General features: G+C 39.4%; 1 protein-coding gene across 2 annotated transcripts in view; it reads left to right on the top strand.

Annotated features, from left to right (window-relative positions):
* Nucleotides 1-3,372: 3,372 nt before the first annotated feature.
* Nucleotides 3,373-15,482, top strand: part of LOC131434296 (homeobox protein B-H1-like) — a 49,759-nt gene continuing 37,649 nt past the window's right edge. For both annotated transcript variants that reach the window (XR_009230316.1, XM_058600963.1), the window contains exon 1: nucleotides 3,373-4,881. Coding sequence is in view for 1 of the 2 variants with exons in the window: in XM_058600963.1 (XP_058456946.1) it covers nucleotides 4,059-4,881 (823 nt within the window). In the remaining variant the exon portion in view is untranslated. The remainder of the gene's footprint in view (nucleotides 4,882-15,482) is intronic.

The raw sequence follows: 15,482 nt of genomic DNA, 5'->3' as shown, positions 1-15,482 counted from the left end.
ATTGCGGGACGTTCGCAGAACCAGTTGCAAAGAAGATCGATTGCGTCATCCTGCTGCTGGCCGTTTGTATTGGAGCAAAATACAACGAAAAGTGGACAACGATGGGGAACATTAGGCAAAATCAGCACTTCTAATGGATCCAAATCTAATCTAAAGTACTATGAAGATTGCTTCTTTGCAAATCGGAAATAAAAAACCATCGATGCAAATAAAGACTGTCCCAGAAAGTATGGACGAACTTTGATTTCGCTGTAAATAATTCACAAGTGTTATATATTCAAATTTTATTCGATATACTGATAATATTAGACTACATCAACAGAATATTCTTCTCAACATTTGCTACTTAGCCATTGTAGACTAGCTGGGGCACCTTCTTGCGAACGTTCCTCTTTAAATTCCGTACAGACTTCTTGACGACAAGCTTTGACACTTTTTACCAATATTTTTCGAACTGTTGAATAGTTTTGGCTGCCGAGACATGTTTCCTAAGATGTGCCTTCGTTAATGCCCAAAATTCCTCAATTGGTTGAAGTTGTTGGCAATTTGGTGGATTCGCATCTTTTGGGACAAAAGTGACATTTTTGGTAATATACCATTCTACCGTTGATTTCGAGTAGTGGCAAGAAGCAAGATCTGGCCAGAAGATAACCGGATCCTTGTGGCTTCGAATCATGGGTAGTAGTCGTTTTTGTAAACATTCCTATTCCTATGTATATTTCGCTGTTCATTGAAGCAGTGGTGATGAAGGGTTTCGAAATCTTACTGCAGCTACAAATTACTTGCCAGACCATAGCTTTCTTAACAAATTTTTCGACTTCAATCGATGTCTCGGACTGCTTTAACACTTGCCCTTCTCGCACCGTATAGTATTGTGGTCCCGGCAAGGATTTGTAATCGAGTTTCACGTAGGTTTCGTCGTCCATGATTATGCAGTTCAAATTTCCAACAATAATCGTATTGTACAGCATTCGACTCATCGGCCTGATCGATGCTTCTTGTTTCGGACTACGTTTTGGTTGTTTCTGCTTCTTATAGGTTCGAAGATTCAAACGTTCTTTAGCACGAAGAACATTTGACCTCGAAGTGCCCACTTTTTTGGCCACATTCCGAACGGAAACCTCCTTCTTTTGCTCGAACGCCTTCAGCATACGTTTGTCCCACTGAGGGTTAGCAGGACCTTTTTTTCGACCCGTTTTCGGTTTATCCTCAAAGGTGTTATCCTGACCGAACTTCCTGATTGCATTTCGCACGGCTTTTTCACTTACTCCTTCCATTTTGGCTACCTTTCTCAGAGACAGTCCGCGTTCTGTGTACCATTTGTAAACAATTTTTGGACGTTGTTCTGCTGAAAGTCCACGCATTTCGAAACAAACTAATGAAAACGAATAAACAACTGCACAAGTGGTTAGAGAAGAGTGTAAACAACAGGACGCAGCCATAAAAATTGACAGATTCTGAACCATTGCAAACATTGCATTCCATACTTACTGGGACAGTCTTTATAGGATAATTTAATTAACTTTGTGCAATTTTCGCGGAGCAAAATTCGCAACAGTGTTTTTTTTATTATCGTAAAGAATTATAGAATTTGATCCTTCTGAATGCCAGAAATTTATTCCGTACCGCGCTTTTTGACTTTCATTTGTTCCGCGGTAATTAATTTTGTGGTGGAAAATATTTTTCACCAATAAGTCAATTTTCAGTAAAAATGCAAATTCGCACCAATCAACTAATACGAACGATTATCATTTTTATTCGTATTCACGTCCTTCAGTAATGTCGGTGACATTATTCACCCGCCTTTTTATGTACGTTTCGTCTTTAAGTCATCCGTGCATTAGCAGTTCAATATTGAACTGCTGGTGCGCATAGCCGTTGAACATAAACCGCTAAGCGATTGACGTATTGCTACATGATTTGGTTTCGGCTGAGATTTCAAAACAGACGCAAATTTTTCAACTGTGGCACTAAAGTAGAGCAGCGATTTACGTCTGTGCTGAACGGTTACGTTCAATATGAACTGCTAATACACTGACAAATTGAAGACGAAACTTAAATGAAATGATTTCATATCAGTAAGAAAGCATAAAATTGCAGCCGTCGGGAAAATAATTTTTCTAACCAAACAAATTCACCAATCAAATCACATCAAATTTTCGGGATAACTGGAAGACTTCCCGACGGTTCGAGAACAGAATGTTTGTCAGAAGTTTCTGTCACTCGTCGAAGAAGACGAACCGTCACACCACCGGCCGGAGCAAACGTCGTCGACGTCGCGCGCGCTTACAAGCACGGAACGGTGCGGCTTTAATTCAATCGATCTAAATTACACGATAATTAATTAATACCTTTCACGCCGGAATTGCTTTTACGAATGTGTCGCGGGGGTCGGGTCGCCAAACGCGGGGTGGTTTTAAATTTAATTTCAATATATTACTGGGTACAGTCGATTTGAATGTGGGGAGGGTGACGGCGATGGTAGTGAGGGCGGCGGCGGCAAAAGGCGAGCATCCGACCGACGACGGCTCGCTCAACCATTGCTAATTCGTGTTCGTGTTTTAAAAGTGAGTGACACCCACCTTGATTTATATTAATGGCAAAGCCCTCTCGACCAGCCAACCTTCCGCCGCCGCCACCAGCTTCAATGGATGGATCATCAGAAAAAGAAAAGGAGCGATCGGGAGACGAGGTCCACTGACGAAGACGACGCACACTACTTTGGAGAAGGAAGACGGGACAGCAAAGAAAAAAAAACATGACTAGTGCACCACAGCCACGACCGCGGCAGCGAAATGTGCTAATGGAGAAACACGAACAGACGGCTCCGTCGGCAATAAATAATACATTTAACTCTAAATACTTTTACACTTAGCCTAACTATATGCGCTCAAAAGTCAATTAACTAACCTAACAAATTAGCCCTCTCGGGGAGAAGCGAACGACAAAAAAAAACGGAACACACTCGCACACAGCATCAAACGAACCACCGGTGCACTGGTGTTGGTGGCCCCCCGTCTTCTTCTCTCACTCTAGTAGTAGTAGTAGTAGTTTGATGACAGACAGGGGCCGACATTTTTGCCGTGGCGTAGTCTTTGAAGCTACCGCTGCCGCCACTGCCACGGTCGTATCCAAGCAACCGCGATTGGTTGAAAACCAGCTTTGGCTCCTCCCAGCTCTCGACTGGTTTTGCTTTTGCGCCCATCTTCCACCAACGCTGTACAACTGCGAGCTTGTTATTCTATGCTCACCAATACACGCACACACACACACACAACCACAGACCGGCAGCGGCAGCAGCAGAAGCAGAAGCCTAGCCCGAAAGAGGTTGCAGAGTAGGAGAGTTATCGAACCGCTGTCAGTTTGTCAGTGCCCGCCGTCTCTTCGTGTGCCGTGTGCGTGTTGTTATTCATTCGAGAGCGCAGTAAGCCTAGCCCCCCGAAAACGCTGTATTTTGCACCGCCGTAGAAGCATAGGATAGCCCGGTTTTCATCAACCTGCCGAGTCAAGTCAGAACAAACGAACGAACGGACGGATGGATGGTGTTTGCTGGCAGCAGCAGATCCATCGGTGCCAGCGAGTGAAGTTCGAGCGCGAGTGCGTGTTCGAGTGAAGAAGAGGTGGCCGACTTGCCATTAGCGGCTTGATTGATTGATTGATTTGAACACATACGCCGTCGCCGCCGTTGCCGTCGCCGTCATCGCCGCTGTCTGGGGTTGCGCCTTCGAGGGAGAAGGTTTCCAAGCACTTCAGTCACGCAGGTTGCGTTTGTTGGTGCGTTTCGTGTTGCATTTTTTTTCGGGCTCTCTTCGGTCAAACGAGTGCCGACAACAAGTAGAGTGTTTTTTTGAAACCAAAATGATGGAACAAGTTTGTATCCGGCCAAGGATTATGAGTAGTGTGTCGGTTTGTTGAACAGTGCGGCGGGAAGCAAACAAAAAAACAAACGTTGGATAGTTCCGTTTCCGCTTGAACCAGTGTACTTACGAGTGAACCGAAACCTGGCGTACGAAACGCTGAAACTGTGATTTAGTAGCAAGCTTGAAGTTGATAGGAAAATGTTGTGCAGGAGTCCACCGCCAGCGAGCCCGGCCGTATCGGAGATCTCCGTCGGATCGCCCAGTCCTCCTCCCGTCGTGGATCATCACCTGCAGCACCACCACCGGTTGCAGACCCATCACAGTCGAACCGATGACTACTTTAGCCCGCTGAAGCGGCTGCGAGGAGTCGAACACCACGGCAGCATAAGCCCACCGAAGGATGAACCCGTCACACCGCCACGGGAACGGCCAAGTCCACCGACGTCGGCTGCCTCGTCCGGCGCCACGGTGAAATCCTTCTCGATAGCGGACATCCTCGGCCGGGACACAGAAACACACAGCAATCGTGATAGTGCACTAGCCCTGCATCACCACCACAGTACGCTTCAGGCGGCCGCCACCAAAATCGTACGACCGTGGGATCACCTGCGGGGGCCGATTCCGGTGCGGCCGTTCCTACCACCTGCCCTGCTACACTACGAACACCGGCTAGCGTTGGACTATCACCAACAGTTGCAGGAACACTTCCGGGCACAGGCCCAGCTATTGCGGCACATGAGCATGGACATCATTCCCTCCGAAAGCGGCTCGGAACGGTCCAGTTCGGCGGCCAGCGGCGATTGCTGTTCGCCCGAGATCGGCCGAACGTCCGATCACCATCAGTCCTCGCAGTCGTCGTCCTCCGGTTCGAACAACAACAACAACAATGGCAGTGGTGGTGGTGGTGGTGGAGGAAGTGGTAAGATTTCCGGTGGTCAGAAAACCGGACCGAACGGGACTCCACTGGATGCACTGTTCCAGATGACCAACAAGAACTTTGATGAGGCGAATGAGGATGGAGGTGAGTTTTTTTTGTTTTGCTTGAAACCTAAGCTACATCCTCAGATACCTTGACAGTTCATCAGTTTCTGCAAAGTTATATCGAACCAAGAAGTTTAATTTAATGGTACAGATTGTTACGAATATCAATTAAATTTTTGAAACAATAGAGAGGTTCTCATGTAAACTACCACTTCGAATTCCGGGAAAAAAATGCTAACTTTTAACATGTCGATCGGAACTTTTGTTCTATAATTAAAAATCACTCAACCTTTACAACAGGTTTTTACAACAATTTTTAAATCAATCTGCTTGAATCATTTCAAGTTGTTTCACAATATTTTTCCAGAGACTTCGAGTGGCACTTTTTGAAATAAGTTTGCATAACAACCTTATTTTTCATTTCGTTTATGGCCAACCCAACTATCTACAGTACACACTTAAAAAAATCCCTGTGATTTTACATCTTATTAGATGCACATAAATGGAGTGTCGCAGTTCACGCAAATTTACGTGGAAGAACATTTGATAGTGTGTCTAAAACTCCATGACATGAAATTCGTTAAAATAGAAAAAGAATACTGATAGCGAGCGCCGCGACTTGAACCGAGAACCATTGGATCGCAAAGCACGTCTGTTAATCGACTGAGCCACAGAAGCACACAACTGCTTGGGTGGTAAAAGGTGCATTTAAATTCATACAGTCGCACCTGCTAACAGAATGCAAGTTACAGTCGAAACCAGTAAAATTCAAGCTAATTTAACATTGAGTCATTAAAAATTAAACTTTCCGTCAGTTGACGAATTAGGTCTTTATGAATTACATCGCCTGAGGAATTAAGTCACCTGTATTATTCAATTTTTTTTGGTGTGTACACACTTCGAAAAAAACCCTGTGATTTTACATTTACGCACATAAATGAAGCGTCGCAGTTCACGCAAATTTACGTGGAAGAATATTTATAATATTGTATCCAAAATTCCATAGCACGAAATTCATCGAAATAAAAAAAAATGAATACTACTGATAGCGAGCGCCGCGACTTGAACCGAGAACCATTGGATCGCAAAGCACGTCTGTTAATCGACTGAGCTACAGAAGCACACGACTGCTTGGGTGGTAAAAGGTGCATTTAAATTCATACAGTCGCACTTGCTAACAGAATGCAAGTTACAGTCGAAACCAGTAAAATTCAGGCTAATCTAACGTTAGGTCATTAAAAATGAAATTTTCCGTCATTTGACAAATTAGGTCTTTATGAATTACATCGTATTAGGGATTAAGTCACCTGTAAAATTCAGATTTTTTTGTTTGTAGTTTTGGTTTCCAAAGAGTTCTGAAAAAATTCTGGGATGTAAAAACTTTGTTTTTTCATATTTTAGACACTCACAGATTTTCATTATATTGAAGAAAGGATAAGAAATGCACTTCGGCTGATGATATTTTGGCTTTGACGTATGGAAACGAGTGACGTTGGCATTACTACTCTCTTTTGTTGAAGTAAATGACAAAGTTGTTCCGTTTCTCCTCGTTTACGTATGAGACAGTAAACAAACGAAGATGTGGTTGTTGGCAGAGCTTAAAATTGTCCCGCATTCTCAATGAAAGAAACCATTGCCACAACCCCATTTTCAATATTTTACTGTCTCATTCGTAAATGACCGACACCAGAACAAGCGAAGAGAGACGAAGCATTTTCGTTTCTCATTGAAAACATCACTCTCTTCTCTATGACAAGACGAAACCAAACTAACGTCTTCAGGGAGCATCAGCAGAATTTCAATTCTCATTCTTTCATCGATGTATTGAAAATCTGTGACGCTTGGCTATAAAGAGTGACTGAAATACGACAAATCAATGTAATTACATCCCAGAACCTCTTTGGAAACCAAAAATACCACAAAATTCGAGCACCAACAGGTAAAAGTCACTGTGAAACCTTTTTCTGTCATTTTCGATTCTCACAGCTTCGGTTGAATATCGACACTGCATACTATGGGATTTTCACTGAAAACTGCAAATGATTGAAAGGGCGAATGAAAGAAAAAACACAATTTTGAAACTACTGTTCCGCTTATGTCATTGACTGCACCTGGATTTCGTTCTCATAGTTTGCAAGCTAAGCTGAGAGTGACATTAATTTCTCGTCCTTTTTTGTCTATTTTGGGTCAATGAAAATGATTTTTTATTAGCTCTGGTTTGAACTAGTTCGACTTTGATGTGAACTCAGAATCGTATCGAAATTATTCGCTTTGGAATGCGATTTTAATTACAAATTTGAATATATGTCTTACCATTGTCGTGAAGGAAACCACTACGAGGGTTGTTAGCCTAAATTTCCATTAGAAATGAACCTCTTCCTTGGTTTAAAAAAAAATGATATTTGAAAAATAAACTTATTTCAATTCCTTTGATATTCGAAGATCTGTCTTGATTCCTCTAGGTTTGCTTCCAATGAACCTCAGGGAAATCAACTAGACCCTGATATTTTACTATTACATATTAACGCTATTCACGACACTTTTTACTCGTAAATAAAGATTTTCCACAAGCTTCTCTGCGCAGATGAGTTTCCGAGGCGATTTTTTTTTCTTTCAGAAGGTTATTTATACCCGGCTTTAACCTTCAATGGTCTTCCACCGGGGTATATCCAAAGCGAAATTTGATCATTCTTTATTTCTTTTTTGTAACCGACTACTTCACAATCGACTTTTGAGTGTACAGAACGATTGAATAGTCAGTGCTTCGATCCTACTAAAGCTAATTTTTCGTCCAGATCGGGAGTCGAAAATACGACCTATGGGGTTAAACTTTCATGTATTATAAACCTTTCAATATCTGATAGATCGTATATTAGTCGAAAATCAAAATCACGTTACTTTTTTTTACGTTTCGTCTTAGACTCATCAGTGCAGAGCAGTTCAATTTGATTAATAAAGTAAAGTAGCTTATTTTCAGTGTACATCCGGTTAAATCAACAAAACTTCTCTTTTCTTACTTTACATTGTTCTCATCTTCAATCCGTTTATCGTTTAAACTGACCAAGTGGGCAGGCTAGTTAAACTCTTAGAAAAAATTAAATTTACGCTTGACGTAAATTCAAACATGCCGTTATTTTCTACGGTGATGACACACAATATTACATCTACTAAAAATAAATTTTGCGTCTGTATCGATGTAAGCTTCAGCTAATTTAACTATTAAATTTATGATACGACTTATTTTCACATGCTTTGAATTGTGGATGTAAGTGAATCGTGACACTTCTTTTATGTGCATCTATAAAGATGTAAACTTTTCTAGGTGTGTAGGCTACCTTGCCCAGTTGCACACAGAAAACAAGGAACCCAATACCAGAGATTTTTGATCGAAAACAACATTTGTTTTCGTTGTAGTACATTTCTTTATCAATTATCATACGCCTAACAGAGAAGAAGTCGATTTTTTGCTGTGAAAACTTTTTTATTCTTCAGTATAATCTTCATCTAGAGCGATACACTTGATGCAGCGGTCCCCCAACATTTTGATTTGTCAATGCCTTCAAAATAGACATCCGTTCCCGTGCAATGACCTCAGCATTCGACGAAAATTTCTTTCCCAGGAGGAACCTTTCCCGGTTTGGCAATAGATAATAGTCGCTGGGGGTCAGGTCTGGAGAATACGGGAGATGGTGGACGAATCTGTACCGCAAATCATCCACCGTTCACCGTTGCTTTTATGCATGTAGTATGTGTTACTATTCCGTTCCGGTCTCAAAATCAGTCATGTTATTGTTTGTTGACGAAAGGAAGCAAAATTTTCTTTTGAAATATTATCGATGTAATTTTTACCGTCTATGTTCGAACATTGCTCAGATTCTTCAACATGTTTTCGGTTTTGTTCAACAGTGACCAAAGCCGATACCCTCTTTGAATAGAGCTGAAATGCTCACGCAATATAAAGCCAACACGATTTATTTGATATCTTTACGAGGTCAGTTAACTCACGCAACATCACTTTTCGATCATTTAAAACGATATTGTGGATTTTTTTTATGATTTCTGGTGTTTCTACGAACACGTTTGAAGTCAGCAAACCAACGTTTTATTGTTGTTTCTGGCGAAGCGGAACTCTATAACACTTTTGATGCCATTGCTTCGCTTGAACGGTATTTCTTCCCGCCAAGAAGCGTAAAGTGTAAAATTAAAACACGGAATTGTTTTGGATCCATTGTTCTGAAAACAATAACTCACAAAGTAATGAATGAAATTAAATCATGAAATTTTAACAACTATCTTTTAAAGGTTAGTATAAACTGAAAAAGGTGACTGCAATAAAACTAGTGCCATCTATATGTTAGGCCCGGGACTTTCAGCCCATGTGTTATGGTAGTGAAACCCCAGAATTAAAATCCGATAAAAAAGTCGTTTTTTCCAGAGAAAGGCCAAACAGAGAGAGAGAAAGAGAGCACAACAGAAAAAATGTACCGACGGTTAGTTTCATCCCGGGTAGAAGTGTTTTGCAAACCAATAACAAATTCTGGTATTAAAACCAAACGTCTCAATGGTAGAAATTAACATTATTTAGTTTGAAATAAGAGTTAAAATATCAAAAATCATAACAAAACTTGCATGAGAAAATAGCTACAAAATATTAAATTCTGTCATTGTAATATGAAACCAAGAACAAAATATTTATAGAAGACGAATTTCTCAATTATTTTATATTCTAGCATTCAGAATAGAGTAATATCATAAGTATTTCTCTTATCTGATTCTGATGCAGTTTATTCAATAGTATTTTATTTGAAGATAGAACTACTGGATCAATTTACTTAATGAAATTGGAATAGCTCATCAATAACGAAATAAGATATTATAACTAATTTTGATGTTAAACAGATATTGTATAATTTCTTGATTCCTTGGACGCAATATCATGAAAATATCAAGTATCGCTGTGATAACACAGAAACAGCAAGCCAAGATATGATGGTAAAAGTTGTTATTATTTTGATCTTTGTTTGCTATTTACACCTACCCGGGATCCCGTAGCTTCTGAGCTGGAATGTATTCAGCACATATCAAGGATAGCTCAATTACAGAGCAGTTCCACAAATTGGAGAAAATTCACAGGTTCTATAGTAGATTAATATTTCTAGGAAGTTTGTTGTGGAAAAAAATTTAAATCCATCGTAACTAATTAGCACCTAGTTATTCATGGGTCCCAATGCTAATTGCTAATTCGTTAAATTCATACAAACTTAGCGAAGCACTTGAAAAATTGGCAACAAATTCAAAAAGACCGTAACAACCAGAACTGCCATTTTGTTCCACCTACATCTACATCTTTGTCGTATCCCAAGTCACCTCTTCACTCTGTTCGGCAATTGAGTTGCAGTTAGGTGAATTAATGTCCTTTTCCAAGAAATCCACCCCGTTGTCTCGGTAGCCTAGTAGCACTTCTTCACTGTAGTGGCAGATTGCCAAATCAAGCTAAAATTAAACAGGTCCATTGTAAGTTTTAATATACGGATAAGCACGCTTTTCCGGTACACTTGAGAATCAATACTCTTGTTTGTCACGAAACTTTTAGGGTTTGTTCGCAACTGCAAATACCTTGCCATATCATTAGATTTTTACGAATTTATTTGCGAGCTCGAATTCAAACATGAAGAGGACATTATCTTGACCACTGACTATATAGAATTTATGTGCGAGAAGCTGTCCATAATCCATTTTTACTTGAGTTTCGTCGTCCACGAGGACGCAACTCTTCGTATTTCGTTTGAACCTCATTGCACAACTTCCGGGCGCGTCTTTTCTTGGTGATTAGATTCTGTTTCAGTGTCCTGTTTGGACTAGCCCTACTAGACGGAAATGGACCAAGTTCTTTTCGCGAACGAATGCTTCTGAACCGTTTTGCTGGCGTTAAACAACATAGCGATATTGTAATTCGGCAGCTCTGGGATTGTCCGAATCGTTTTCAACACCTTTAAAACCGATTCGTAGTTTCACTACGGGGCTTCCTAACACCCTACCTTCACAACAAACCTTATCGAATGAGTTTCGAAGTCGGGGTTTTGAATTACTGTAAAATTCCATTCAATCATGTGTTTTCCTTCAATGTGGCGTGCCGTGCGTTTGTCATGTAATATCTGGACACTCTGTTGTTTTAGTACTGCAGCGCTTCTAGTTGTGGAATTTGGAATATTCTGACAGCAGCTTGTTTAGAAATGTTTCCGGATTTATTTTGTTTCAAAGAAGTTCTACTTGATGGAAACTGCAAGTTGAAAAGGATTCGTTCGTCTGAAAGATTTCGCCATACTGAACAGAACACTGAAATATAATCTAGTGGCCAAAATACGTGCCCGGAAGTTTCCCAACCAGGTTCTTTCGAAATACGATGGATGCATCCTCATGGACGACAAAACGTACGAGAAGATACATTTTAGGCCGCTTTCCGTTAGCGATAGTTCAAGTTGATGTCCCTAGCAAATTCAAATGTTTAATTAACTCACAAAAAAGCTTCAGATTTAGCAAGGTATTTGCAGCTGCGGGCAAAACAAAAAAAACAGGTTTTCGCGACAAACATGACCATAGACTTCCAAATGTACAAGCAGAAGTGCCTGACAAAGCCTTTCCGTACATCAAACTTCACAATGGACCTGGAACATTTTGGCTTGATTTGGCAAGCTGTCACTACAACGGAGAAGAGCTTCAGTTCAGTTCGAGACAACGGGAAAAGCTCATCAATTCATCGAACTGCCCTCAATTCAGTCCAATCGGAGAATTATTGGACAGGAGAATGGTCGCCCGAGTCATACAAAAATAAAGAGTGGTATTCGAGGTGGAACTTTCAGATTTCATCTGAACCAAATCGAATTAATTTTCCCGCTATTCAAAGTACATCGAATGGCCGCCATTTTGAGTAGTCAAAATATTTTATTTCATTCACATGATTCTAAAAGAAATTCCTTATTTTCTTGCGTCGAGATATTGAATGAATCAAGCTTAAATATGTTGAAATAAAAGTTTTTTTTATGCCTAAGGTTTTGAGTATCAAAACAAAGATTGCTTTTAGTTTTTATAAGAACTTCTTTAGAGAGGCTCTACAATTTGAGGAGCCTTAGCAGAAGCACTACCATTTTAGAAAATTAGAGAACACAATTTCTTGGCATCTTACACCAAAGAACCCAGTCCCTGAAACTCAATCAACAAAAATTCAACAATTGATTTCTGAAATTTCAAAAACGAACTTTGACCGCCGGTCGGAAATTTTGCATAAGAACTTCGTTCGAGGTGCTGCGTTTTTTTTTTTTGTTAAATTATCTCTATTTTAGTGACACCCTAATGTGCAACCATAACCCCTAAATATCTACTATTCGTTGACGGCCAGAACGTCATCGCTCGTTTGTAAAGATGTTTCACTTCGATGTAAAACAACGTCTTGCAAATAGTATTAACTTTACTCCTGCTTGTCGATGTATGTTGAACTACGAGGTTGGTTAATAGTTCAACATAAATTGCTAATGCACTGATGAGTCGAAGACGAAACGAGCGATAAGCTGGTTTCCATCAGCAACCATAAACTCAAATGGTTAATTTTTAATCAAATATGCGGCTTTTTAATAAAAATAGTAAATCAAAAATTCCTACGGTGTTTGCTCTAGACTTTAGAATTTTTTTTAAATATCTTCAAGTTTTATGTTACAGATTTTTAAACGTCTACCACTTCAATTAATACGGGGAATGAGAAGTTCCGGATCTAACAAAGAAAAAGTCGATTTTTTACCATGAAAAGTTTTTTATTCTTCATCTAAAGAGCTACATTTGACTCATCGGCCCTCCAACATTTTGATGCCTTTTGAAAAAAAAAACAGATTTGTTAAGGCCTTCAAAATAGGCTTTCGTTTCTGCGATGACTTCAGTATTCGACAAAAATTTCTTTCCCTGGAGAAACCTCTTAAGGTTTGGAATTGGATAATAGTCGCTGGGGGCCAGGTCTGGAGACTACGGGGGTTGGTAGACTAATCCGCAAATCATTCAATTCCACCATTGATGTTTTATCAGGACATGAAACTCTTTTTTTTCCATAGCTTGATGGAAACTAGAACTCGTCCAACACGATCAGCTGTTATTCAAACACTAATAGATGGATTGTCATGAAATTTGATATTGGGCCATCGAGAGGTTTGTTCTCAACAAAAATATATACGCGGGTCGAAATTATTCACGCCTTTTCTGCGAGACGCCCGGGATTTTCGTGCGTCTATTTTGTATGCACCAATTGCCACATTTTCCTCTTCCGATAGCTCTTTTTCTGTATTCATGCTTGTATCGTTTTTTTAAATTATGTCTTTCAGCGAAAATTTTGAATTTCTTCCAGTGAAAGTATTAATGTGAGACGCCCCGTTTTTTTCTGAAACTGTCAAAATAAAAAAAATAGACGAACCAGTACCAACCAAATTTGATAAACATCGGTAATTCGAATTGACGACAAACGCAGAAAATCTGGTGCAGTTTTATGGAATAGGAAAAATGTTATCCTAATTTTTTTTCTCAATAAACTTTTTTTTCGTTTAAAATGCCCAACTTGAATTTTTGACTGTAGATAGGGAACACAATCACCTATCTTGTAACGAAATTTTATCCAAATCAAGTATGTTTTTTTTTGAAAATCGATTTTAAATTTTCAAAATCAATTTTTTTCAGTGTAGAAGTCGATCAGGAAATTTTTTCTATATTTTTGCCATTCCCATTGAAAAGGCTATTCAATCACTGTGAAAATCGCCCTTCTAACAAAGGCCCGGATGGCCGAATTTCATATACCATTCGACTCAGCTCGAGCAATTGAGCAAATGTCTGTGTGTGTATGTAACTAAAATATGCACTCACTTTTCTCGGAGATGGCAGAACTGTTTTTGACAAACTAGGATTCAAATGAAAGGTCTCATGGTCCCATAGCCTGCTATTGAATTTCATTCCGATCCGACTTCCGGTTCCGGAGATACAGGATGATATGCATTAAACAATGGAAAAAATATGCACTCACTTTTTTCAAAGACCGAAACCGATTTTCATGAACTTAAGATTCAAATAAAAGGTCTTATGGTCCCATAGCCTGCTATTCAATTTCAGTTGGATGCGACTTTCGGTTCCGGAGTTACATGTTAATCTGTGAAAATTAGAGAAAAAGTGTGCACTAAATTTTCTCTGAAACGGCTCAACCGATTTTCACAAGCTAAGAAAATCAAATGAAAGGTCTTATAGTTTCCTAAAAATCCGACTTCCGGTTCCGGAACTAAAGCGTGATAAATACCAATTTCATGAGTATTTTCTCACGAACGATGGCCAAAGACAGGCACAAATCCCATGAAACTGTCGGATAAATTGTTCTAGTTTGCAGAGCTTGTTAGTTTGTTGGCATAAAAACTTAATTCGGCTCCACGGGTCCCCCATTTTTTCTGTTCCGGAAGCACCGAAAGTGGCGAAGAAAAACTCCAAAGGTAGAATTCATTTCGATTTCTCTGTGATGCTTGAACCGATTTTCACTAACCTTGATGGGAATTAAAGCTCATATTATCTTTAAAGCTACTGTGAAATTTCATCCGGATCCGACTTCCGGTTACAGGGCAGGATGAGTGTCAAAGTTTTCAAACCGTCATATAGAATGACAATATGTACAACACCGGTACGTGCAACGTGGAAGAAGAAAACACAAAACGTACACGCTATACGGAAAACGAAACGGTTACGGATGTCTGCTACTAGTGTGTGATATTTGTGAAAGACGGTGCTGCGGTTGATAAAAATACTAGCTGTTTTATGATAAGTGCGACCGAAAGAATAAACGAATGTCAATGAATTGTTATTCATTTGGAAAAGTATGCAATTTTCACAGCCGGTAGTGCAGTAATAATAATAATAATAATCCTACTACATCTTTTATGCTGCTAATTCATGCTGTTTAGCTTGACTTACATAAGCAGAAGTAACAGAAACGCAGTTTCATTTCGTTTGTTAGATTTCGTTTAATTGATTTAATAAAAATAGAACATGAGATAGTTAGTCCAGGTTCAACTAGATTCAAAACTGTCCCAGTTTGGAGGTCATATTGGTTGCTGGCAAAACTAACCAACTTCGGCTATTCCGGTCATCTAAATCCGGTTCAGAATCGCCAAATCGATTTTTACAAACTTATAGGTTCAAATAGGAAAAGTCTTACAGTTTCATACGGAATTCGCAAATTTTTTGTGAATACTGCTTTCGGTTCCGGAACTTCAGGCTAAACAGGATTTGTAGAGTTTGTTTGATTAGGTCCGAACAAACTCTCCTATTTCTATTCTATTCAATATTCCACAGTAATATTTATGATGTTATGAGTAATATGAGAAAGGCATCATTACACCACTAGGTTGATTAGAATAAATTTTATTCAGAAACATGACTAACTTTGTGAAAATGAGTGGTTTTTTTACAATTTGTCATTTGTTGACGACAGCCACTTGAGAAAAAAATTAAAACACAAAGTTTGGCTCTTTTCAAAAGACAATCTAAGTCATTTTTGGAAAAACAAAGTATACAAAGTGTTTTTTTTGTGACAAAGTCTTCATGAACAGCAAATTTCATTGAAATTTGAGA

The sequence above is a fragment of the Malaya genurostris genome, chromosome 1 (genome assembly GCF_030247185.1).
Source record: "Malaya genurostris strain Urasoe2022 chromosome 1, Malgen_1.1, whole genome shotgun sequence".
In the NCBI taxonomy this organism is placed as follows: Eukaryota; Metazoa; Arthropoda; class Insecta; order Diptera; family Culicidae; genus Malaya; species Malaya genurostris.
This window is presented reverse-complemented; position numbering and strand designations above follow the sequence as displayed.